The sequence below is a fragment of the Dendronephthya gigantea genome, unplaced genomic scaffold, assembly GCF_004324835.1.
Source record: "Dendronephthya gigantea isolate DGI-Jeju-01 unplaced genomic scaffold, DenGig_1.0 000016F, whole genome shotgun sequence".
Classification (NCBI taxonomy): domain Eukaryota; kingdom Metazoa; phylum Cnidaria; class Anthozoa; order Malacalcyonacea; family Nephtheidae; genus Dendronephthya; species Dendronephthya gigantea.
This window is the reverse complement of record NW_021163026.1, coordinates 4,611-30,392: the sequence shown is the minus strand read 5'-3', so window position 1 is coordinate 30,392 and position 25,782 is coordinate 4,611. Positions and strand designations below refer to the sequence as shown.

At 37.4% G+C, this 25,782-nt stretch overlaps 2 protein-coding genes across 3 annotated transcripts; both read right to left on the bottom strand.

Annotated features, from left to right (window-relative positions):
• Positions 1 to 5,505: 5,505 nt before the first annotated feature.
• On the bottom strand, positions 5,506 to 7,280 carry LOC114520398 (stimulated by retinoic acid gene 6 protein-like). Its single transcript, XM_028540646.1, has 5 exons — positions 7,237 to 7,280; positions 7,106 to 7,160; positions 6,488 to 6,573; positions 5,858 to 5,985; positions 5,506 to 5,627 (listed from the first exon to the last, which is right to left on the bottom strand). Exons 1-5 carry the CDS (start codon positions 7,278 to 7,280, stop codon positions 5,506 to 5,508), a joined length of 435 nt encoding a protein of 144 aa, XP_028396447.1.
• Positions 7,281 to 11,836: 4,556 nt separating this feature from the next.
• Positions 11,837 to 18,734, bottom strand: LOC114520512 (cyclin-dependent kinase 1-like). Of its 2 annotated transcripts, XM_028540806.1 has the most exons (3): positions 17,864 to 18,734; positions 14,946 to 15,086; positions 11,837 to 11,977 (listed from the first exon to the last, which is right to left on the bottom strand). In XM_028540806.1, exons 1-3 carry the CDS (start codon positions 18,720 to 18,722, stop codon positions 11,934 to 11,936), a joined length of 1,044 nt encoding a protein of 347 aa, XP_028396607.1. In that variant the 5' UTR covers positions 18,723 to 18,734; the 3' UTR covers positions 11,837 to 11,933. The 2 variants fall into 2 exon arrangements, with proteins under 2 accessions (XP_028396607.1, XP_028396606.1); XM_028540805.1 differs by lacking the exon at positions 11,837 to 11,977 and having other exon boundaries at positions 13,534 to 15,086.
• Positions 18,735 to 25,782: the final 7,048 nt, after the last annotated feature.

The window sequence follows — 25,782 nt, the reverse complement described above, 5'->3', positions numbered from 1 at the left end:
GAGCTAACCGTGCCATAGACCGTAAACACCCTAATGGTAATAAGCACGCGCCATTTCGCGGGAACAGATGAATAGTAGTACAAATTGTTCAACTTACAACCATAAACTGGGACACACTTATGTTTTTCGGGATAAACGATTTATCTCCTCTGAACATCCGCAACATGTTATTCCTTGAATGAAAACCAAAAGTATATCACATAGAGAATAGACCATTTCGATAATCACGTCGCAACTATCGTTTTAAATATAGAACCACCTTGAATGTCAAGTTTTACTCTGACGAGCTACGTGCAAAGATACAAAACATCCTTCTTCAACACATGCATGAAATATGATTTTAAATTTTGAACAAGAAATGTGGAAATAAGTCGTAACACGAAGTCGAGACACCAGAAAGGGTCTATCGTATAATGTTTTTATCACCTACACTAAATAGTATAATATTGAGCGTTCAAAGAGGTTAAAAGGTTATAAATACATCTACATTATTTACTGATATATTACATTACTATATTAATCTAATTTTAAACTAATATTGATACATTCACATACTTATGATTTTCCAAGAAACGAACGAGGGAGAGCGCACTGGTTATTGTTGCAAGAACCACAGCAGCCAAAAGTGAACCTAAAATAAACATGTGAAATAAATTATATTATATGCAAAGATCTAAAGGACTAAAGCTAGACAGGCTGGTTGGTTGGTTGAAGGCATGAATCTTTTATTAGCGAAATTTAGCCAACACGACGTGATGCCTAAGGGCCGTGAAAATGGCGCAGATATGGCGTAGTTATAGATGCATGGATGACGTCCTAGGCGTCACGTCGTGTTTGCTAATTTTTTCTATTTTTCGGTTTCGACGGCAAACCGCAAGTTACTACAAGTTTCTACAAAAAAAACTGCGGATTCATGTGAAATCTTACCGGAATGAATGATTAGAAAAAATGAAAAGAAAAATGATCAAAAGGGTTGGACGTTTATCATTACAGGTTTAACATTTTTTTATTTCTACCATCAAAGAACGTCGATTCATTTTGATAAACGCCCATTCGCTGACTGCATGCATTATAATTCTAGTCAAAATGTACATTCATTATCCAGTACAGCCCCCCCCCCTCTTCCCCCATAAAGGTCATAAATGCTTTCTATGTTCTAAAAACGTTTTGTCGTTAAAAGAAGGGCTAAAGTTTTATGTAGCCAACATACACTAGCAAATGAAGCTATACTCATAAAAAGCTTGTCTAGCTGTCGCAGGATTTACGGTTGTATTAGGACTCTTAATCATGCAGGACAGGAACACGACGCCGGCGTCTAGAAATACAATTGCTGATTGAAAAAATGGGAGTTTCACACGTGGTCTACGTTTTGTTTACAACGAATGTCAGCATTTTAGGACGAAGCGAGCGCTACCTCCAATTAGGGTCTATAGCATTGTTCCCAAACATGTTTTCAACGACCTTTACCAGATCATTAAATTGATACGATTGATAGTATACAATTAGCACAACTCTTTACCATACATAACGTGTGTTTTAGCCACGTCGTCGTCGTGATCCCGTTCTACATGCTTAAGGTCCCTATTATAGCAATAACAAAACTCACCGAACATCCCACGGACAAGCTCCAAAAACCAGGGAATGGGGAAGTTGAGTTTTTTTGGTATCATACTGGTCAAAATTAAAGCTTCGATGAAGATCTTGAACATGTAAGAAAAGGGTAAGACGGAAGATCGTTAGGGGGAGCAAATATTCATATATACAAAACAGTATAGATCGTTAAAATAATCAATTTTAAAAGAAACTAGTAATGCTGAACGTATATATATAAATACCCCCCCCCCTCCCTAGTTAACGCACTTGCGCGGACCCTAGGGATAAGAAGAAATAATTATGTAATTATACACTTCCCAAAATCTAAAAAAATTAAAGAAATTGATCCAAATGGTTGAAATACATCAACAAAATATATATAAACGTTTTGTTTAAACATCTTGCATGGTAAATAAAAACTGCCGTATATAGGTTATTTTAGACAAAAGAGGACTCACATCGTAAAGCAGAATGCCACAGATCATCATCACAGAGAGAGTTTCAGTCGAAAACTTAAAATCTAAAATTTAAAACCAAAAGTTTTCTGTACAAAGTGCCAGGGCGTATAACTTATTTCAGTGGCAGGGGGTAGCGTCAAAAGGCATGTAGTTATTTTTTAAGCTTCAACCTAATTTTTGACGACATGTAATGAGATGGCGGATTAATCTTGATAGCCGATGTTTTTGATCGCCAATATCTTGCGATCTTGCAAAGCAAGGAAGATAAGAAGTGTAAGTTTCCTTTTCAACAAAACAGAAATAATTTATCCCTTTGAAGAACCACTATCTTCGGAACCAAAAAGTACTGTGTACAAAAATTAATGTTGTTAATATTTTTAACGCATGACAGCGTAAACGTGAAAACCAATAACCTATGTGTGAAAGTAATTCCTTCTCCTTATATTTAAGTGGGCTTGAAGATTTAGATACATGTTTCGAAGAAATGTCTTCGGAGAGTATTCAATTTTTGCTCATTAAATTTCGGCAAGAGGTTGCTAACAAGGAACGTGAGTGTTTAGAAAGATTTCTAACTATATAGTATATAGAAATATTTCTAAATATAGCAATTATGTTTCATTGCATAATCTTTTGTTTACCCCTCTATTTCCCTGTTGTTCAAAGCCCTTCCCACAAGGTGATTTACCTTCCTCGGGATTGTAAATTTTCCTCAGGTAAAACTGAGTTCTTGAAAACTGGCGAGGTGGTCTACAAAACGAGTTAAAGTACTGAATTAGCTACCACCAGTTAGATTGTTTTGACTTTGATCTGATATCTGAACATTAAAACACCGGCCAACGCGGAAAATGTTTACCTAAAAAATTCAAGTTATTTTTCAGAAAGGCAGTTAATGTGCAAAAGGGAAAGAATTAAGGATTGAATTAGAAGTGTTTACAATATAACTACACTAGAAGGGGCATCGAGGATACATTTGGGAACGGCCGGAACGCGAGGGCACACATTAAAATAAAAAAATGTAAAAAACAAAATATACATTTTGTTGACAAAGCTGTTTGGTTACAGAACAAACCTATATGCGCCAATTTTATTACGCATGTTCTTACTTCGGTTGGAAAATGTTTTTCACGTGATTTTTCAACCAAGGTCTGACCAATTTCATTTGCGAAGAGGAACTCTCATCCTAAAAGTACAGAATAGGCATTATTACAGTGACTGATAAATAATTAATTAGCAGGAGTTGAAATTTAAGTAAGCTAAAGTTGGCATGATTTAACTTTTGTAACTTGATGCCTTTTATTTTTTCAAATTGTGAAAAAAGAAGATATTATCTAATTTGGACAAGAGCAATTAATCATTTGAAATAATAATTCAAATATTTTGTATAGCAAACATGTTTCGACTTAGCTATAACCCATCTTCAGTGCGAATGAATTGGTTATTTACATTATGAATCAGTTCTTTACATTTTCACAATGTAAATAACTAATTCATTCGCACTGAAGATGTTTGCTATAAAAAATTTCCGCGTTTATTTCAATTTTCAAATGCTTAATGCTTGTGGATAAAAAACACTACTCTTTTGGATTCAGGGACTGCGGAGCAATTTTGGATTGCTAGGGCTTATGAACGCCCTAGAAATTCAGAAATTTGAACCCTGTCAAATTCCAAAAATGTAATAAAATTTACTATAGTTGCAGTCTTATATAAGAGAGTTATATTTCAAACTAAACTGGCTCTGCTGTATAATAACCAACCAACTTACATCACGGGAAAATAACTTCACTCCGAAGATTCCATATTCTCGAATTTCTCGATAAAATACGAATATGAACTTGCCAATGATGAAAACATAACATATTAATATTGGCAAATTCATCAAAACGAGTACAGCGTGGCCGGACGCGGATTTGTTCTAAGAATTGATGAGCAAAAACATGATGTCAAACGCCGGTAAGCCTATAAAGCTATGGAGAAATTCGGTTACTGAAGTTAAAGTGAAGGAAAAAAGTTGAGGGCAATTTGCACATTTTGCTGAAATTTCTTCTTTTCTTCTTCTTTGACGCTATTTCTTCTTTCGATAGATGTGAAAGAGTGGATAAGTTACCGATGTGTGACTTCATGCAAGCTTCAACTGAGCCCTGACATTTCTAATACATGATGTATTAGAAAAAAACTAGGATATTTTAAAATGTCCAGAAAACTATTATTTTATCAAATTATATCTCAAAACATTAAGTAAGAGCCTCATTTTAAGCAAAATAATACTTTTCTAGATATTTAAAAATCTTCAAGTTTTTTCTAAACAATGATAACTGTTTCCTCGTTTACAACAATCTAAAGACCGAAATCGCATCTAAATCGCAGGAATAATAGCGAAAAATGTGAACGGGCGATTAGGAAGCAAAGTCTTGTCAGTTGTCTTACACGCAGCCCAAATTTGCAAGATTTTCGTCAATTTGTCCAATATAGATATTTCAACGTGTAATTTTTTTCGGGTTGAAATTACCACGCATATTTTGGCTGTTTTTATATATGGTAGTCTCTTTGGGCGGTTTGTAAAAAGCTAGTTATAAACGTTCTCTTTAAACTATAAATATTTTTTTCAGATTGTTGTTAACCGCGACGTTAATACAGTTAAGAGCTTTGTTGTTTTGGGTTACTGATATTACCTACTCTTTCTACGCACCCAAATTTTCTCGAGGGGGAAGTACATTCGTGTACAAAACAAAAATCACACATATGAACTTACTTTACACTTCTGAAAAGCGTTCGTTAATAGAACACAAAAACTGGAGTGAAAAACAAAAAAAACTGATTATTTTTCACCATATAATTTATATACAATCTCCGTTATGCATTGTTCGTCATCTACAAATTCACCTACAAACTCTATTTGTAATTATTACGTCAACGAATTTCATTGGGTAACATCCCTCTGTTGGTATAAAATTAATACGAGGTGGAGACGAGCTACGGAAAATTTTGTCATAAAACGGCGCTTGTGCACTCTAATAAATATTTTTTTTTAATGAATTTTCTTTTACCAGATAATTGCTTCACTAATTACATTTTTGCCGTCATTTTAAATTGGGATTCTTTTGCCATGCACATTCGTTCCCATTTCGTGTGTAATTACTAAACGCGCGATTCTCAGTGTTTCGTCTGAAATATTCGTCTAGATAGTTTGTCTTGTGTTTATACTCAGATGAATGATTTGTCAAACGGATCATACGTCCAGACGGATCATACGTCCAGACGGATCATCCGTCTTTCGTATAAATTGGGCCATTATTAATATCACGCTCAATCTCGACATATAATTATTCATTATAGGACTGGATAAAGTTTAACGATATTACATCAAATGTAGACCTCATGGGTAAAAAGAGTAGGAATGGTCGTGCCCAGTGGATCGAATCTGGTTTGAACAATAACCGTCAATTGAGCTTACTTACTAGCTCACACTATAAGGAAGGCCCATCATTGCCCCAACAATTCTATGATAAGACGTCAGGCAAGCGAAGTAGGGATAATAAATGAAAGCAATTTCAATTGCAATGCCAACGATGAGAAACGCTATAAAGAAATATTCACAACAACTAGTGCGGCGCCAGGTTAAAATAAATAAGGAGGGGCAGTTGGGGCTGAAATGGATGTTTTTAGGAGGCAAAATTGAAGCGAACATATCCTGTAACTATAAACTACTTACCTAACTTGAAAAGATTTCAGGGGGGCAGACAAACGAAATTGTGTGGCGGGGGGATGCGCAGGTCCATTTTTTATTGAATACATTACATTTTCATTACCTTTCCCCCAAGCATTGCTGCCTTCGATCCCTCCTCCTAAAACTAGAGTGACGATTGATCCAGTAGCAGCTCCAAACACAAACATGGTGGCAAGACGGTCATGATCAATACCAAGGAAATCTACTGGGCTAAATACGGTGGAATATTGTTCAGGATTTAATAAACACGCTATGTACCCCGTGGGAAAGTAATTACTGCAAAAATACAGCCGATAATGGTCGTTTCTACAAAGTAAAGATTTTTGCTCATTTTACTTCTATAACGGATAATTGATGAAATGCAAATATCGAGTAATCCTAATGGAATAAGGAACAGCAAGTTGCCGCGGATGCGCAATTGCAATTGCTTCCGAGATTATATAAATATAACAGTCGATAAAATATAAATATAACAGTGTGGATAATTAAAGGAAGAGTACGCTTTCTATAGCACGATATTATAAATACCAAACGTAAAATGTTGAAAAATAGAGTTGGATCTAGACGTTGTGTGTTACGTAAACTCGGCTCGGTAGATTTCTAACATGAAAGTCGTACTCTCGAGGAAGTTCCATTTCGAGCAGATGACAGACCCGGGGTGATCTATTCATAAAAAGCATATTGTGTAATTAATCCATGCACATGAACTTACACAACAAGTCCTAGTCGACCTCCCCAAACGTCTTTCTTGAAACTCTTTCTTCGTCGCAGAAATGACAGTATCGTGAGAATTATTGCCTGGAAGAGATTGTACGTTTCACGATCACATGATGAGTTCCATCACTCGTTATACATCATCTTCAACCCGACATGCAATAACAATTCCCTTGGAAAAATATTGTGATTATGGACTCTACCAGAAATATTAGTCTTGCAAATGTATAAAAAGGTACACGTTGTTAACTTTTATAACTGTGGCTATATAGAAAGAATCGGCAAATCAGAGGTGCATGTGTATTCTCATTGAAGTTGCATTCCAGATTTAAATATACAAAATGCATAATTAAGACTTTAAAACAGTAAATATGTTGTAAAAAATAAAATGATGTAACAACAGGGGGAATTTCGTTTTAGACCAATCAGCAAGTTTGTTTTCGTTTTCAGTAACCCAATCAGAATGCTCCAATAAAAAGGTACATCATTTGCCATTTTACATGAAGTATTAAAAATTTAGGCATTCTGATAGGCTTTGGCTAAAAGATGTAAGAAAATATGTCGATTAAGTTTAAAACGAAATTCCACCTTGTTTGATTTAACACTTTAAACTTACAGCAGGAATCAAAAACAGGTGAGGATAATATCTTGCATCGACATCACATGCAACACTAGAAATAAAAAAACACGTTAGCACTTGAAGCAGTTACAGACATTTATAGCTAAGCTATTATCAAATATACTCACGCAGTGGGAGATTCGTTGGAAGATAAGTTTGTCTGGTTAGTCATTGCTGGTAAGATACGTAAGCTATAAGAGAAATCGGAATAAGGCCTTCTATCCATTGCAACAATATTGTAGCGAAGCTTAGCGTATTCCTTTGTTTCAAAGACATTAGTTCTATCTGAGTGCCCAGGAAAGAATGATATATGCGACGAGGTTGTGATAAAGTGCGGATGCAGACGAACGGAGGGACGAAAAGAATAAAATGCGGTTGCGGACAAAAATAATAAAATGCGATTGCGGAGAAAAATAATAAAATGCGGATAAAGGAACAAGGAGTATACTAAAGTGCAGATTTCCGATAAAAAGACCAGAGTAACCGTCGCATCCATTGCAGTCATTGAATCGGCACCCTATCTTCAATGCCACTCGGTAATAGTCTTTCATTCATACCAACGCCGGCAAGTGGAATTTTCGAACTTTATCTTTTGCACTTGGTGCGAAACAGTTGAAACCTGGTGAACACATTTCTCTCCCTCCACGCGATTTAACAATCGTTTCAAGAATGCGTAGGAGCTTTCGACACCCCTTTGGCGAAATTAGAAACACAGAAGGAAATGTTTATTTCCGTATAAAATTTGCATAGCATGACTAAATCGTCAGGCTGGCTACGCCACTGCATATCATGTTGCTACGTCAATTTGAAGCTCAAATGTGAAGTTTAAACTGCATATATTGAGTTTATGTAAACAAGAACTGTGTTTGTTTAAAACAGCCGTATTTTGCTTCGATATGTTGTCGATACCATCTTGGGTTATTCTGGATATTATAGAGTTTATGTCTCATAAAATACATAATATTGAATTCCAGTTTACTGATTTTGTGAGGTTAAATTGCTGAATTTTTTGTGTTATTCAGATAATTTTCGCTACTGTCACACTGTTCGAATATGGTTTTTATTCTTTTATCCGCGTTTTATTCTTTTGGCCGCAATCCGCATTTTATCTTTTTTTTGTCCGTCCGCATTCGCGCTTTATCCCATGTGACGTCCGCGTGTTAGGGGCTGTTTTCACCGTACTGACATGTAGTGTATGTATATCATTCTTTCCTAGGCCTGGGCACTCAGATAGAACTAATGACTTTGAAACAAAGAACTACGGTTATGCCCAGTTTCCATTTAGTCGTTACATGTCTTTCCGTGTCTTTGGAATAATCGTGAAAGACCGATAACGAATTATGGGAAGAATCATGTCGTTTCCTGTCTTTTTATGTCGTTGAGATAGGATTTGTTCTATCCGAGCGACACTGTCGTTTTCTGTTTCTCTCAGTCGTTATCGGTCTTTCACGATTATTCCAAAGACACGGAAAGACATGTAACGAAAGCTAACGACTGAATAAAAACTAGGCATTAGCTACGATACGGGTGAAGTGGAAAACAGGCTTAAGCCAAGTTAAGCTTCTTACAGACGAGCAAGTCTTCTATGACAAGTTTTTATGTGATAAGTTTTAATGGTTTGTCTGTACGCCCAACTTTGATAACAAGTGTTCTTGTCGTAGAAAAAATTGTCAAAGTTGGGCGTACAGACGAACAATTAAAACTTGTCATATAAAAACTTGTCATAGAAGACTTGCTCGTTTTTAATAGGCTTTAACGTTGACCAACAATTTGCATTAAGGCATTATTTGCCAAAGGTATTATTTGCATAATTTCTATATTCAAAAAAGGAAATGAAGAAATTAAGAAAGTAAGAACTTTAGTCATTCGTCCTAACAAAATTATAAAGCCGAAGATGGCGCAAATTGAAGAAGCTATACTGCTATAGTACTATCATAGTATACATGCTACAGCCTTCAATCATCATGCATGACTGTACGCCGATCAACCGCCAGCCTAATGCCTGATTCTCATATGTCACCGACGGTCGGCGATGACTATTGTCTGTGATCACTGGAGAATAAAGTGCTTTGCTATTTTGTATGCATTTTCTTCGTCAACGACCACAAACAATACATCGCCGACCGTCGACGACATATGAAAATCAGGCTTAACGCTTTCCCAAATCTCTGTAAAAATTGCCTCATCCCAGCCTTAGGGGCCATTCTCTGTTGCTAAAAACCATCTTAAGTGACCAACTAAAACCCTGATATATCGATCTGATTCGATCATGATCTCGACTTCTGAACTTGTCTTTGTAGCTTTGACAGAAATTGTAAGGAGATCCATATACGCATGCATATCTGAATGAATTTCAGCCATATCAATGTTTGCATAATATCGCAGTTACTAATATATATATATAGAGAGAGAGAATCACGAGTACACGACATGCAGTTGAATTCTGCACACGTGATTCATGTTAATACTCGACCTACGACATAATCACATAAAATGGTCATCAAATACGTTATATCTGATGGCAAGCCTCACTAGTACACTACAATTCTACAAAATTATAACAAAGTCATAACAGGTATTGGCGAATTTATGTAATTATATTATTTATATAAATTCGTCACAATTGTGAGTCTACACTGTCAGTTTGTTTGCAAAAATATAGAAGCAATGGTTAATGCCTTTTGGGATTAGTCAGATATGCTCCATATTTCTCTTTTATTTTCGTAATTGTGCATGTAAACTATATAGTAGAGTAGAATATAAGTTATATAGCGACAAGGCAGTCTACAATAAAATAATAACAATGTCGATATTTTTGTCGACGAACAGGCAGCTAGAATGTTAGCTAGCAGAATGTATGTATATATATTAACTTACGGACAATTGAATTTTCCTGGAAACAAATTCTCTGGATGGAAACGCTTCTTGCTTGAAATAACACTTTACGCTGGACACGGAATTTGAGACGTATCACGTTTCATAAGCCCGATTCTCAAATTTCACGGCCTGACAGTGTCAGTGGGCAATTATCAGTGGCGAATGAAATGAGTTTCCCGTTTCTAAAGCCGGTTTTCCACTAAATTATAAGGGCGACGGAGCGAAATTCCGCTTAGTGGAGAACAGGCTTAAAGGGATACGAAAATAAAAATTATCTTTGTCTACTTTAAAGTCTTTAAAAGAATGGCCTCACATTTGCCTAGTCTGGAACGTCAAAAATTCACTTATGCCCGTGTCAGACGTCGCACTATTCATGTGCCGAATCTAATGTCAATAAGGTAAAGACTTTGAATGCCTTTGCCCCTCGATTATATAATCCATATCTTCTTGCAGCTGGAAATATCCTATATATTTGCATTTGAAATAATAACGCATATACTTTTGCTAAAGATGCATATAATTAAGATACATATTTTAAAATGTAAACATGGCAGATTCATGATGCTTATATCGCTTCACGCCGGGATGGATAAATGACTTGAAATGTCGCAGCTATTTCGGCCCATTTCCTATAAATCTGAAAAAATCTTGTCTCTCGATAAACGAAACAGTGGGCTGGAGATTATCCGATTATAGGGGCAGGCTTGTGAGTTGTGACTTTCCAGATAAGGCCAAACTATACACAACAATATTCTTCAGTGTTTATAACACAAGTTTGAGACTTGTGCTCCCGTTATTGTAGACTGTCATATAGCGCGAAAAAAACCGACCCTGCAATTCCCATTGGATTCTGAATAGCCGAATAGACCTTTTTCAAAATGACGTCAACGCGGAAAGTCTGATGTGGAGGCAATAAAATTTCGTGTAACATCAGATATTGCGCGTTGACGTCATTATAAGAAAGAACTATTCATATTGGAGACGGGAAACTCGTCTTAGACGAGAAACTCATCAAAGACGGGAAACTCGTCTGATGTGAATCCGGTCACAGACGGGTTTCTCGTCCAAACTTTCCCGTCTAACTTTCCTGTCTAAACAGACGTGTAAGTTGAACGGGAACCCTGTCTGGACGAGAAACTCGTTTTAAATTCGTATTTGGACGGATAAATCAGACGAGTTTCTGAAATATCAACACGGTCAAGGACGGAACAAGGCTAAGAGAAAACAAACAAAATTTTATCGTAATAATTACGATACCCTTTTTAGCATTACCCGACCCATCACACGTATAAACTTATCCATTCCTGTTCATATTTATAGACGGCGGGTTGTTACCATCAATTTTCCTGTCTAAGATCAGTTTCCCGTATCTAATATGAATTCAGTTAATGGAGTTTTATCAGATACTGCATGAAATGCTCTGTCCTGCTACAGGTTGCAATGAGATAGATCTTGACCAAATTTATAGGCTATAAAAGGTAATTCGCGACGAATTAGTTCGCGTACTATGTACATGTATATGGCAAGTTTTCAACGTTGAATTCTGAAGTAAAATTAAACGATTAACTTGTTCGTCGAAACGTGTATTCAGGCTCGGGTAAAAATCAAATAGTATGATAACGCCATCTCTAGCAGTGTTTGTCCACTTTCATTCGTTTTACTCCAGTTTGCCACGTTTTCCAAATGTTTAACATTAGAGAGATTTAGCATGAGGACGTGAACGTCAAAGACGACGCGAAAATGGCGAATAAATGGCGTGATGCACCCGCATATGGACATGCCACGCCATTTATTCGCCATTTTCACGTCGTATTTGACGTTCACGTCCTCATGCTAAATCTCCCTAATGTGTGTTGATCCCAAAAGAGCAGCATGCATAATGGTATCAGCAGGCTCGTCCATGTTTGTCTCTTTTCTTAATCCTTTTGGCCCGATTTCTGAGGCTTGTTCATTTAAAAGTATTACAGTAAAAGGCTTGCGCATGTGTTCTTTCTACAGACAAATAAAATGTGCTACAATTTACTATGGAGCAAAGTCTGTCATTCTCCAATGATGATGAGTGCACTGAAGATAAGGTAGTACTATGAAGCAACGTCGTTTTGTAGTGAAAAATTGCAGTAAAACACTTTTGTTGCTTCTTTTTGTAAACAATTTTATCCTTGTCGCAGAGCCACAAGCTGCCAAATACTGTTTCGCTGTCCACGTTATAGTAAAACGCCGTTATTCGACTATCCCCTATTAAATTCAGGCGAGGAGGTTACTGCAGACCATCCAATACAGTTTCTAAAAACACGTCAGCATTTTTCTCAATTTATTCTGTTGCTCTTTCCCATGATCCGAGCATTGCAGAAAGATGAATAGCTCTGTTCCATAGACCAATTGCGAAACATAGTAACCGCGCCTTCGCGCAACATGAAAACGAGGCTTATTGTGTAAAACACAATAAATCTATTGTTCGCTTTGTCTCAAAGTTTCGCTGAGTTTTTAGCAGTTTTCTTTGGTTTTGGGTGTTTTCTAGATACTTTTTTAACTTAATTCAATCAACTGTTATGTAAGTTATTACAGCAGGTCAGTTTTGTTTGTAATTTATACGTTTTTGTGTGGGATCAGAAATTGTTTTGCCGGCCTGCGCCGGTGAAAATATCATGGAGAATGTCTACGCAAAGTCAGGTAAGTTTATATTTTTTTTAATTTTTTAACAAAATAGTATGGATCTAAACAGACGTTATAATCTTCACATTTTGCCTCCGCGTCCTATAAGAAATATCGTCATCTCGCTATGATTTCTTTCCACAGCCCGGATTATGGGTGTTCCTCCCCGAGAGAAACTTCGGGATGTGAGCATGGTTATCATTTGCCGCATAATAAAGTGCAAAGGCATCGGTTTCGGCACCTTTTGTAATCAAAAATTTCAAAATGTCATGATTGCCATAGTTGTAATAGCGAGGTCAAGAGATTTCGTCACGCACATATTCTCTTCAGCGAAGCCATCGAAAATAATTCCTAACAACTTATCTATTAATGAACATGGCAATATCGGGGGTGTGACTAAAAAGGGAGTTGAGAGTTAACTCGGAGAGTTAGGACTTTGGAGTTATGTTCGGACCACGCTCAAACCACCTCTAACGTTTAACCACCACGCCCAATTATCTAACTGTCTTGCATGATATTCAGTTGAATTAACAGGAGAGGTATGTTTGAAGTACCTCCCTCTCGTTAACAGTATGAAGATATAGTTCACTTCAAAGTAAATCAGTTATGATTTTTGGCACTCTACTCCATGTAGGTTAATTTTAATGGTTCTGAGGGTCTTAATTTCGAGTGGAATTATACACACTTCAAATTCACGCCAGGAACAGTTGATGGAAAAATGAGTCAACTATCGGTCTTCCGGCAGGAATCCAACCGAACAGGACCGATAGTTGACTCATTTTTCCATCAACTGTTCCTGGCTTGAATTTGAAGTGTGTATAATTCCACTCGAAATTAAGACCCTCAGAACCATTAGAATTCGCTTTAAAGTAAGTTAACTTCTTTACCATCTCCGTGTTCACAATTCTGATTATAAAGAGCTTTATGTCAGTTTTGAAAAGGAAACTCGTTGAATGTTTATAAACTTACCGATGTACCCAGTGGTTTCTCTCTCGACATAACTCTCGTCATAATCAAAACCGTGAACATGTTGACTCTCCAAACTCCTCATAATGTTAACGATAGAGAGCGAGGGTTACGTCAAACATAATATCTCTCATGTTAGTTCAAGAAACATCTGAAGAGTTAACTCTTCGAAGTCAAAACTCTGCGCTTCAACTCTCGGTTTAGCCAGATCTTTCGATCATTCCCTCTGTACAATATATCACTACAAATACACATCCAGAACACCCAAAGAAAGAACTTATCTGAATAAAAACCTGTTAAAACTTAAAATTGCTTGTTAAAAATACAATTATAATACTGTATAACTGTATAAATAAATTAGATCTTTTTCACGACTTCTAAGCTATTCGCCGTCACATCCATGAAAAGAAAAATCCCAGTAAACATTGCAAAGTTTACAAACTAGTCCTAAGTAAAGCTATAATGTAGATCTTCTTTCTTCAAGACTTTTAAGCCATTCGTTCTCGCATCAAACAAAGCGAAAATCCTAGTAAAAACTGCAAGTGTACAAACTAGCCGTAAGAAAAAGTATATAATCATTCTAACAAGACGAAATGATACAATACATGGTCGCGTTGACTGCACCAGGACTGTATAAAACCAACGAGAAGTATATTACATGTCATGATATACCATGTTTAATCGTCCGAATCAGGTGAAATGCGACGGTTTACCACAGGGAAAAACTCCCTCAAGGCTGGGCGTGCTTTCCAGTCGGGGTCATCTCTTATTAGCTGATGAACAACCAGCGGGAGGGTTGGAAATAACTGGAAGAAATATTCACCTACAGAAGTAGCTACTTCCGTATCTTTCAGCGCTGGGCGTGGTATATCACCCCAATGCTGAAGAACATTTCGTATCAAGCGAAGACAATGGGTATAGTCGCTACCAATCAGCTTTGATGGGTGTTTACCTCCGGTACAAAATGCATTGAGATTATCGATATGAATCGCCGCTTTCCAATCCTTTGGTAACAAAGTATTGGACCTACTCAATGTTTTAACAATATGACAGTTTACATCTCCCTTCTTTATCTCAGGCTCATTTCCCACTGCCTCTAAAAACTTCATATTTTCTTCGCAAGAAAGGAAATAGGGATGCTTCATAGCCTGTTCCACATAGAGTCGCTTATCAAGATCCTGAACTAACATCTGAGATAGCAAATCTTTCACTACGGGCTGATCGCTGAGTAGCTCCGATAAACCAACTGGGTTGCCATTGCGCAAATTAGTCAGTTGCTTGACCACTCCTTCACCAAATACATGATGCCTTCCTTTCGCTAGGATAAAGAAGGCTAACATACCCGCCACTTGGATATCCGATTTTTCTTTCCATCTTGGTTGAGATAGTTGAACCTCTCCTAACCAATATTTCCAGTCAACACTTTCATATGCCATCCAGCCCATTGTACCGTCGTGTGAACCAGTATGGTAGGTAGTTGCACCTGTGAAGTAAGTATTGAAACCAATTTTAAAATTACATAACTGCAACATTTATTATATATTTTTTACCAAAAGAATTACAATAACATGATATTAAGGAAATATGCAGAACTTTGAAATAAGTCAGTGCATGGCTGCCTGATCTTTGATTTTAAGCAGATAGCAAGAGTAGTGATAAGTAGTGAGCAAGATCATTTAAATTAATGAAATCAACACTATGTAAAATGTGAGACTGGCTAAAGCTGACTTCCCCCAGCCACATACTCGAGTTCCCTCACACTAACACTAACCGTTATGAACAGGGGCATTGCCAGTCTAAAATAATTGCATGGCAGGTCCATCTGTTAAACACACAAGCGCTATATGCAATCATCACAGTGTCAAAAACAAAGGACAGGTTTGCAATTAGCTTGAAGTTATCTAGTTTCTTCGAGAAGTTTAGCAACCTTTACTAGGTTTATGCTAACCAAGCAAACCCAAGTTATCTAGTAAACCCTAGTAATCTAGTAAATTTTCTTTCGATAAACCCTAGAATTCAAATAAACCCTAGTCTAGTAAAGACTAATCATTTGGTTAAACCAGTTACTTAGTAATATGTATTTATTAGTATAATAAAAGAAGTTAATTTCGAAGAGTTGGCCCCCGCTTGGGTACCCAGCCGGGTGTTTGGCACGGGGGTATTTTCCCGGGCCTTAGTATTATATGACTTGCCTTGTTGTTTATCTGCTTATTATCGCTTCGTTCGCCCCGCCTTCTTCCCCTGACATTCCACCCGTCTGGGGATGGTTTCCCTTCATTGTTTTTTAGTTTAACTTCTCTAGGTTCAGTTGGTTTGCAAAAGACTCCTGCGGTATGTATCTAATTATTACTATGCGTGCATCGTGTGCGTTCTTGTTTTCCTTCTACGGCTTTCATCGTGATTCCGTGTGACAGTGTGATCACGGGATGGAGAGGGTACCGTTTAGGTTCCATATCTGCTGGACGTACGCATGATTGAAAATGACAGTAAAGACTATTTAATGGCGCTTAGCACCTTCGCATCGCCAACCTCGTTCGCTTCGCCGAGCTCGTTCGCTTCGCCGTGCTGCCGTCTCCATCCCTACCGATCCGCAGCGGGCATGACTAGCTAGGTTGCTATAGTCACAGTATTCACTAAGCCTCGCCTAGCCTTGTTGGGCCTTATCTGAGTATATTAATAAACTGTTGTAACATAATAAATGCTAATAATCTACAAACCCTTGTAACCTAGTAATCTAGTCCTCTGTTTTTAATCTCAATAACTACGTTCCAGTCTCAGATTGATTTTAGACCACTTTCAGAAGCAGGTTAACTGAGATCAATCTAAACCACATCAGATTGATCCCAAATTTTTACAATATTCACACTTTAGGCCATGTCACACGGTGTAATTTTTCTTGCAACTTGCCATGCAATTCTACTTTTAAGAGATGTAAATTAGTGAAGAGTCTTCAAAATGTAAGTGTAAGAAATGCCATGGAGTGTAATAAAGACAAAAGTTTAGTAGTTGCCAAATTTACATCTCTCAAAAGAAGAATTATATTGCAAGTTGCAGGACAAATTGCACAGTGTAATAGAGCCTTTAGCTTGCTTTAAATAGCCCGATCTCGGATCAATCTAAACGTAGCAGTGTGAACAGACCCAGCACCCAGTACAAAATTCATCTAAATGAAAAGTGGGAGGGGGACTAGTTTAAAAACAGTTAATATTCTCAGAAAAGGCGCAACAAGGCTGGGCAAGGCTAAAGTAACCTAGCTAGTTTAGCTACTAGGGATGGAGACAGCAACACAGCGAAGCGAACAAGCTTGGCTAAGCCAAGTTGCGATGCGAACCATGCTAAGCTCCATTAAATATTCTTTACTGTCATTTCTAATCATGCGTACCTCCACCGAGATATGGAACCTAAACGGTACCCTCTCCAGCCAGTGATGTCACATGGAATCACAAAAGTGAAGCCGTGGAAGGTAAACATACAACACATACAATGCACACCCCAAGACCAACTGAACCTATAGAGAAGCTAAATTAAAAGCAAGACCATCTCCTGAGGGGTGGAATGCAGGGGAGGAGCTAGGACAGGGCGAACGAACCAATAATAAGCAGATAAAAACAAGGCAAGTCATATATATACTAAGGCCCGGGGAAAAATACCCCTGCACCAAATACCTGGCCTGGGTAACCAAGCATGGGCTGGCCAACTCTTATATTAATATCAATTTCCTTTACTATACTAATAAATACATTCTAAAATTTTGAGAGATTTACTGGTAATATTTGTTACCAATAAATCTCTCAAAATTCTAAACTGTTTTTAGAGGCATTGTTAAAAGTTATATGTTGGGCAGCTCTCATATTTATTCAAAGCAAGAATATGAGAGATTATCTAAACTCTACAACACAATTTTTCCTTTTGAATCAATAATATACCATGGTGCATATAGCCTATGCCAAAGACCTTTAAGTACAATTATAGAATACCAGGCCAATAGTGCATTATGTTAAAAATCTGGTATAGACAATCAATTTTAGTGCATAGAACTGAGCTGTTCTTTAAAAATAGTGTTTATTTCCTGTTCTGCGAAGGTCCAATTCATGCATCAAGTAAGTTAAACAAGGTAGTTCTATATGGCATTCACTGTTAAGAGTTGGGTTGGCCAGGTATTCTATAATTGCTCCACAAAATTGTAATGTTATATCTCAGGCATACAAGTAAGTGAAGTAACATGGAATGCACCATGGTTATATTATCTTGTGTAGATACCTTGTTCAGGGAACATTCGTCCAATGCCAAAATCAGACAGCACCAAATCACCATTAACATCCACAAGAATATTGCTGGGTTTCAGATCTCTATGCAAGATTCTAGGTTCTCTGGCGTGTAATGCTTCGAGCCCTTGTAACACTTGAAAAATCATTTTCTTAGATTGAGATTCTTTAATAACTTCACCGGCTTCATTCTTGTCCTTGAGAAATTGTTCAAGATTCCGTTCATATAAATTAATAATCAGATAACAGAAATCTGAGTTGGACATATCATCAAAATACCAATAATTTACAATACGTGGCGATTTAATAGCGTTGGGTGAAGTTAAGATATCTCGTTCGTTCTCCAAAAACGTTCTAAACTCCACTTTTTTCAAGCGTTTAATCGCTCGCTCAATCCCATCGGAACCCAAGCAAATATACACATCAGTTCCAGAACTTCCACTACCAATTTTGAACTCTAGTTTCTCGAAGCATACGCCATTACCATTTATTATCGTGATCGATGTAGGCGATTTACACCACAATTCAAACAAGCTTTCAAATTTCTCTCTATGAACCAAAGAGATGGGCTTCAAGGCTTTCGGTTTTGAGGCCACGACTGATGCCTTTTGTTTCTTGAAGAGCTTCATTGCCTGCCTCGTTATGGATCTGGTTTCTATACTAGATTTCTTTCTCTTTAATTCGGCACGTCGCTGCTTTAAAGCTTTCTGCTCTTCCTCAGAAAACTTTCCTTCTTTTAAAAATGCGTTCAACTCTTTTAGAGGGAGCTGTTCTAATTTTTCGTCAGATATATTTGGTTCATTGATACTGGAGTCTGAGGAATTCACTTGCTGTTGTTGTTTTGTTTCGTCCATTTTGGATTTTTGGTCACTTTTTGGCTTTCGCGCCAAAACCACTGAGCTATATAATAATTCCTGGAGGACCGGCTCCTGATCAGTGAACTCAAATAAGACTGGAACGCTCACTCTGCCGGAAGTTTGAAGCCAAGATGGCGGATCATGAAGCCTTTCTTGTAGGTATGATCCAGGCCTCCGGCGCGGAAATTTAGGTAATATTATGGCGGCTGATTTAAAATACGGATTTAAAAGTCTCGTCTAAGACTCAATTAGTCAATTTACGGACATTTTTTAAATAACAATAACACAAAAAATAGCATGTATTCTATACGAAGAACTATTGGATACACTTAATGAAACAAGAAATAATTTCTGTACAACATTGTTCGAGAAAACGTTGTAAACAGACTTCAAAATAAAAACAAAAAGTTTTGTTAATAGCCATCACTCACCTGTCACCTCGTCACTCACAACATGAAAAACAACAAAAGCTCTACAGCCTCTAAGCGCATAAACCTTTCATTTACTGTGTTTTAATTACTTTTTCTGAAGTTTATATATATATATTACATATTTCTGTTCAAAAACTGATCCTCCCCAGTACTCTATAACCTGACAGAGAGCAAAGTTTTTCAGTATTTTAAAAGGATAATTTCGAAAGGCAAAAATAAGGAGATATTTATAAAACAAAAAATGCCAATAAATTGCACAATTCATGGGTGCAAAAGTAATGGATATAACAATGAGGGGAAAGAAAACAACTATATTTCATTTCACAGGCAAGTTTTTCAGGCATTCATAACAACAGTGTCATGTCTGAAATGCAAGGCAATTAGTTTCAAAATATTTGATAACAGAAGTACAAGCCATTGAAAATAATTAATGTGTAAATAAAAGAGCATTTCTATAAAATGAAGTATCAATTCACTTGAAGTATGAAGTATCAATTCACAATTTTTAGATGTTGGCATGAAAAATCCCAAATTTCATGACAGTAAGGGCACTGTCAAGTTTGTAAGAATGATCGATCGGCTTTTTGATGTCCTAAATTCAAGAAATCCTGTGGGGAAAGGATTCAAACAGCCTCTACGTGTCACAAACAAAGCAACTTATGAAGAAGTTCTGAAATCAACAGCAACCTATTTGTTATCATTACAAGTAGGTTCACCATCTCAACTCCTGGCAACTCACAGAAGGAAAACTTTCATCATCGGTTTTGTAACCGACATCATATCAACTATTAACATGGCCAACCAAATGTTCACACTGCCTATCAACCCCTTCAAGTACATTCTAACTTACAAGTATTCCCAAGACCACTTGGAACTTCTCTTCTCTTGCGTGCGATCAAGGGGAGGTTGGAATAATAATCCAAACACTTTGCAACTCAAATATGCTCTTCGACAAATGATGATAAAATGCCATCACTGCTTCTAAAAATGCCAACTGTGTGGAATTTGAAACCAACACCATCATACCAATTTTTCACAGGAAAAAACACAGGGCACCACTTGGCGAGGGCATGGATGAAAATGGCACAACACAAGATGAAAGCGAAGAAGCAGAAGAAAATTTGATGTTCGAGCATTTAGATCAGAACATTCACTCTGAATTTATTTCCAACATTTTATTCTACATTGGGGGATTTATTGTGAAGAAATTAATCAAGAAGGTTACCTGTGAAAGATGCCAGGAATGTCTTGTTGGCAACATAATTCTGCAATCAGAATTATCAGATCATGACTACTGTGGAGCGTCCACGTATGACGAAGTGTCTTCAGCCTCTGCATTCACCCTGTTCGTCAATAACGGTGGATTGAAAATACCATCCAAATCCGTGTTTCGGACGATCGAACGATGCGAACACGTTTTCAGGCAGTCAGTTATCGCGAACGGCATCAGCACTGTAAAAAAGCTAAAAAACAAAATGATTGTTAACGTTTGCCATCATTTGCTTTTTGAAGCCAGCCAATCAGTGTTTGAAGAGCACAAGGGGGAAAATGACCACCAGCTAAAGCTAATCAAATGGACTGCAGATAAATACTTCACGCTGCGATTGTTCACCTACGGCAAACATTTTAGTGAGACAGTTGGGCAAAATGGATTGCCTAGTTCCAGGCACCAGCTAAACAAATTGATTTTGTTTAATAATCAGTAGAATTATATATGTAAATATGTTTGAATACTTACCTTTCCAGCCATTGATCCTCAGGAAAAATTCTTTTATATACGTTCGAATTTTGTCTAAATATTTTGACGACCCAAACATGATATGTAATATACGTTCAATATTCCATCGATTACATATTCTTCTTTAGAAATACACTCTCCCTTGAAAATTGTTTGAAAAAAGCGTAAAATGCCTGCATGATTCAAACAAAAAGTACAAAATTTCTCCATTTCAATATGATTTCAACGAGTTTCCAAAAAATATAACCGGCCGCGTCGCCATGCTTCCACCCTTCGTGACTAGTCCACGCAAAAAACACGCGTGTTTCCTTTGAAATTTCCGCGCCAGTGGCCTGGATCATACCTACAAAAAAGGCTTCATGATCCGCCATCTTGGCTTCACTCATTAATGAGGGAAAGTCAGAGAGTGAGCGTTCCAGTCTTATTTGAGTTCACTGCTCCTGATCAGAAAGTGAAGCCAAAAAGATGGCGGATTTTGAGCTTTGCTGACGCCACATGGTCCTAAATGGCCTGGGTAGTTACCGCTGACAAACCGCGATCCAAAGACAAAAAATGAGTCATCTCCCTCCTGGTTTTTCACAATAATACTTTGAATTTATTGTATAAATCTTTTTTCCCGCCTTGCAAGAAATTTTGAAAATGCCGAATTTTTGCTGCGTTTTTGGCTGTCATAATGACTTTTCCAGGAAAGATATTACTTCTCACCGGTAAGAAATATATAATTGTTTATACGTTCGTAGTTTTACAAGTAAGTATTCATCAATTTAACGCGTTTAGTTTACAAGTGATGGCGTGAGCTTTTTTGTCCAATACTGGAGTTTTTTCTAGAGTTTCATGTACATATTATAAACGGTATAAACGAAGATTAGATAAAGGAGACTTGATTAAAAAGTGATACAATTTTTCATTGTCAATGATTTTAATTTAAAAAATATTTTTTTTACCGAAAACGTACGTGTATCAAAAACATTTCCACGTTCATAGTTATTCACAGACGTAGACGTTGGTTTATTTATTATATGCATATTGTAGCTTTCCTGACGCCGAGAAAAATCCTGAGATGTATGCTGAATGGATAGAAAACATAAATAAGAATGCCGAAGTTAAGTTTATCCCGACAAAGGGGAGTCGTATTTGCTCTGAACATTTCAGTGTTGATATGATGCAACAGATTGGAAAAAGAAAGATGCTGCTTCCAGATGCTGTACCTACCCTATTTCAAAACTCTCAGGTTTGTGCATTTTATATATTTTATATGCATTGGTCCAACGAGTAAAAAACTAAAAATATGCCTGTGCAATATATTCCCAGCTGTTATATATTCCGGTACAGTGCACATGTATGTCAGCAAATTGCAAATTATATATACTGACACAAATTTAGATAATGCTTGCTGCTAATAACTTAATTGATTAAGATTTAAGTGTGACATATTAATTAATATTTGGTATATATTTCCTTGTACAAAAGTTACCTTCCAAAACAGAAAGTAAATTTTTCCTACATATAATATATGGATGTGAAAGATATAATTATATTGCAGTTAGTTAGTCCACACAGGAACTGTTGTTGACAAGATAGTTCATTATATATGCAGATAGAACCAAGAACAGGCTATAAATGGCAAACAAAGGCTGAATTCATGTACACTAAAACCAAGTGAAAACATTGTAGAAATTTTAGTGGCCCTGCAAGGCTAAAATTTAGCCATGATATTGAAAATTTATCCAGTCCAATTATATATTTATTTAACAGTTGGTGAAATTTCTGACATTTGATAATGTCATATAGAAGGCAACATGCAATTAGTTGTTTGTATTCACACAATTTACTGAAAAACTTATTGATTTACTAAAAATTGTCAAGTTAATTTGTGCCTGTATGTGATTTTTTTTATTCCTATCCACATGTTTGTCACTAATTTTGACTTTAAGGGAGTGGGAACTATGTTTTCACTTCTGTTTATAAAAAATATTAACATGCAATTTTAATTGCCTCCAAAGGTAATGCCAAATGAGGAAGTTGTAGAGGTTGCATCAAAAGATATGCCAGACAGCAATAACTTGGAATCCGAATGTAGTCCTGGCAGAGATTGTGTGAGTGTGGATGAATCTGTATCTGAACATGCTGTAAGTACAGACAATTTGGGTGTAGAGAGTGTCACAGGAGATACAATTACTGGGTGTACTGGTAATGTAAGTATACAGGGTGTCAATGAAGAGGTAATTAGTAGTCAAGGAATAAAACGAAAGCTCTCAGATGATGACATGATTAGAAATGAGGTAAGTACTTCAGAAAGAGTAGATATAAGTCATGTGAATCATGATCATACTTATCATGTAAGTAAATCTCCTCGTAGAATGAAGCAACAGGTAGATGATCTTGTAGACAAAATATCTGATTTGAAAAAGAAGTATAAGGTGTCGCTACAGAAAACAAGACGGTTAAACAGAAAGGTTAGCTCTTTGGCTTCAGTGGTAAGTGAACTGAAGGAGGAAAATCTTATAAGTAGTGATTGTGCTACTCTTTTGGAGACCACCTTTTCTGGAGTTCCAAAGGAACTGATGAAAAGGTTAGTATCACAGAAAGAGGGGGTGAATCCTGGCGCGTATCCACCTGAGCTAAGGTCATTTGCGCTGACCTTGAAATTTTATTCGACAAAGGCGTATAATTATGTCAGAAAAAGCTTTGATCTAGGTTTGCCACACGTATCTGTGATTCGATCATGGTACACCTCGATGGACGGTGAACCTGGTTTCACGAAGGATGCGTTGACTGCTTTGAAAGCCAAAGTTTTAGCTGAAAAAAAAGATGATGGCAAAGAAGTTGTTTGCGCTCTGAGCTTGGACGAGATGTCCATACGTAAACACGTCGAGTGGGATGGTCACAGAATGCGTGGCTATGTTGACCTTGGAACGGGCATTGAAGACGACTCGCTGCCTGAAGCAACCGATGCCCTTGTGTTTATGGCGGTTTGTGCAAACTCAAGTTGGAAAATACCCTGTGGATATTTTCTGGTAAGTGGATTGACTGGTGAAGAGAAAGCCAACTTGACAGAAGAATGTATTCAGAAATTACACGACGTTGGTGTGAGGGTGATTTCATTCACTTGCGATGGTCCTCAGTCCCACCAGGCGATGCTGAAGAAGCTTGGAGCTAAGTTGTCTCCTGACGATCTACAAGTGTATTTTAAGCATCCGTCTGACCCCGAAGCAAAGATCTATGTATTTCTAGATGCTTGTCATATGATAAAGCTTGTACGTAACGTTATGTCGGACTGGAAAGTCCTGAAAGATGGAGATGACAACACCATTCAGTGGCAGTTCATCGAGAAACTGCATGAGTTGCAGGAGTCGGAAGGTTTGCATCTTGCAAATAAGCTCCGAGTAGCGCATATTAAATGGAAGCCACAGAAAATGAAGGTAAACCTAGCAACGCAGGCCCTCAGTTCGAGTGTTGCTGATGCGCTAGAATACTGTGAAGGTAAGCTGAAATTGCCACAATTTCAGGGATGTGATCCAACAGTGAAGTTTATACGTGTTTTTGATCGCCTCTTTGATGTTCTAAATTCCAGAAACCGGCTGGCGAAGCATTACAAAGCGCCAATCAAGAGATCGAACTATCAGTACACGAAGAAGTTTCTGAACCAGGCGAGTGAGTACATTCGAAATCTGAAGGGTCCTGATGGTAGATCGATTTTCCAGACGAGAAGGAAAACCGGATTTCTTGGTTTTCTGATTTGCATCAAAGCAGTTCTAGGATTGGCTGATGATCTGGTTATGACCGAGAAACCAGTCCTGGATTATCTCTTGACGTACAAGATCAGTCAAGATCACTTGGAGTTGTTCTTCGGTGCCGTGCGAGCATGCGGAGGATGGAATAATAATCCAACCACACGCCAGTTTGTAGCAGCTTACAAACAACTGCTGATGAGACACAACATTAAAGGAGGACGTGGAAATTGCGTTGCTCAGGATGACACGGAAATTCTAAATGCCCTTCAAGACCAGTGTGATATTGACAAATCATCGACTGGCATTTTAGATATAACAATTGCAAAGAAATACGACTTGGAGGTGAGACAGCCAGCAGCCGTCGATCATGATTATTGTGACGTGTCCAATGTCATAGAATTGTCGGAATACAAAGAGGCTGCAATATCATATATTGCCGGGTATGTGGTGAAAATGGTACTGAAGAAGATCCACTGTATGAAATGCACAACGGCTTTGACCACGTCAGAAGAGAACATTCCAGATTTGTTCGTAACGTGGAAAACGAATGGGGGTCTCAAGCTGCCATCACGTGGAGTTATCAAGATCTGTGAAGAAACGGAGAAGTGCATCGTCAGAATGCTGAATTCAAACCAAGGTGGTTTACCGCAAAGCACCGGCCTTTCAAGTGCGATTGCCAAGACGGTGTTAGAAATCTGTGTTAAAGCTGGGGTCTTCAGTACGTTAAATGAACACATGTTTGATTCGAGTGCAGTTGATAACCACCTATTTGCTTTGATCAAATGCTGCTGTCAGAGTTACGTAACGATCCGTATGCATCATTTGTGTAAGTTGAGGAATGCAAGAATGCATGAGAAGGTAGTACGTAAGCAGTTTTCAAAGCTTGTGTTGTTCAAACACCAGTAGAGTTGACACGTGCCCTGGGCACTCTTGTGGTGCTTTCGAGGTTTGCCTGTATGCCTTGGAATGCAATGTCAATCTAACTGACTATGGCCATTTAAAATTGCAAACATTTGAAATTTCATAATTTCTTTTTAAAATAATATTGAACGTTTTACATCTTTACCAAAATTTAAACAATTTTTTTATTAAAAAGAGAAAATTAATTTATTCATATAATGTATCTGGCCTGCGACCTCATTTCTAATATTTCA

Coding starts and splice junctions, on each gene's coding strand:
- LOC114520398 (XM_028540646.1), bottom strand. CDS start 7,280: ATGACTAACCAGACAAACTTATCTTCCAACGAATCTCCCACTGC. Junction 7,161..7,236: donor TCCAACGAATCTCCCACTGC/GTGAGTATATTT, acceptor TTTTATTTCTAG/TGTTGCATGTGATGTCGATG. Junction 5,986..6,487: donor GGTCGACTAGGACTTGTTGT/GTAAGTTCATGT, acceptor CACCGTATTTAG/CCCAGTAGATTTCCTTGGTA.
- LOC114520512 (XM_028540805.1), bottom strand. CDS start 18,722: ATGGACGAAACAAAACAACAACAGCAAGTGAATTCCTCAGACTCCAGT. Junction 15,087..17,863: donor ACGAATGTTCCCTGAACAAG/GTATCTACACAA, acceptor CTTACTTCACAG/GTGCAACTACCTACCATACT.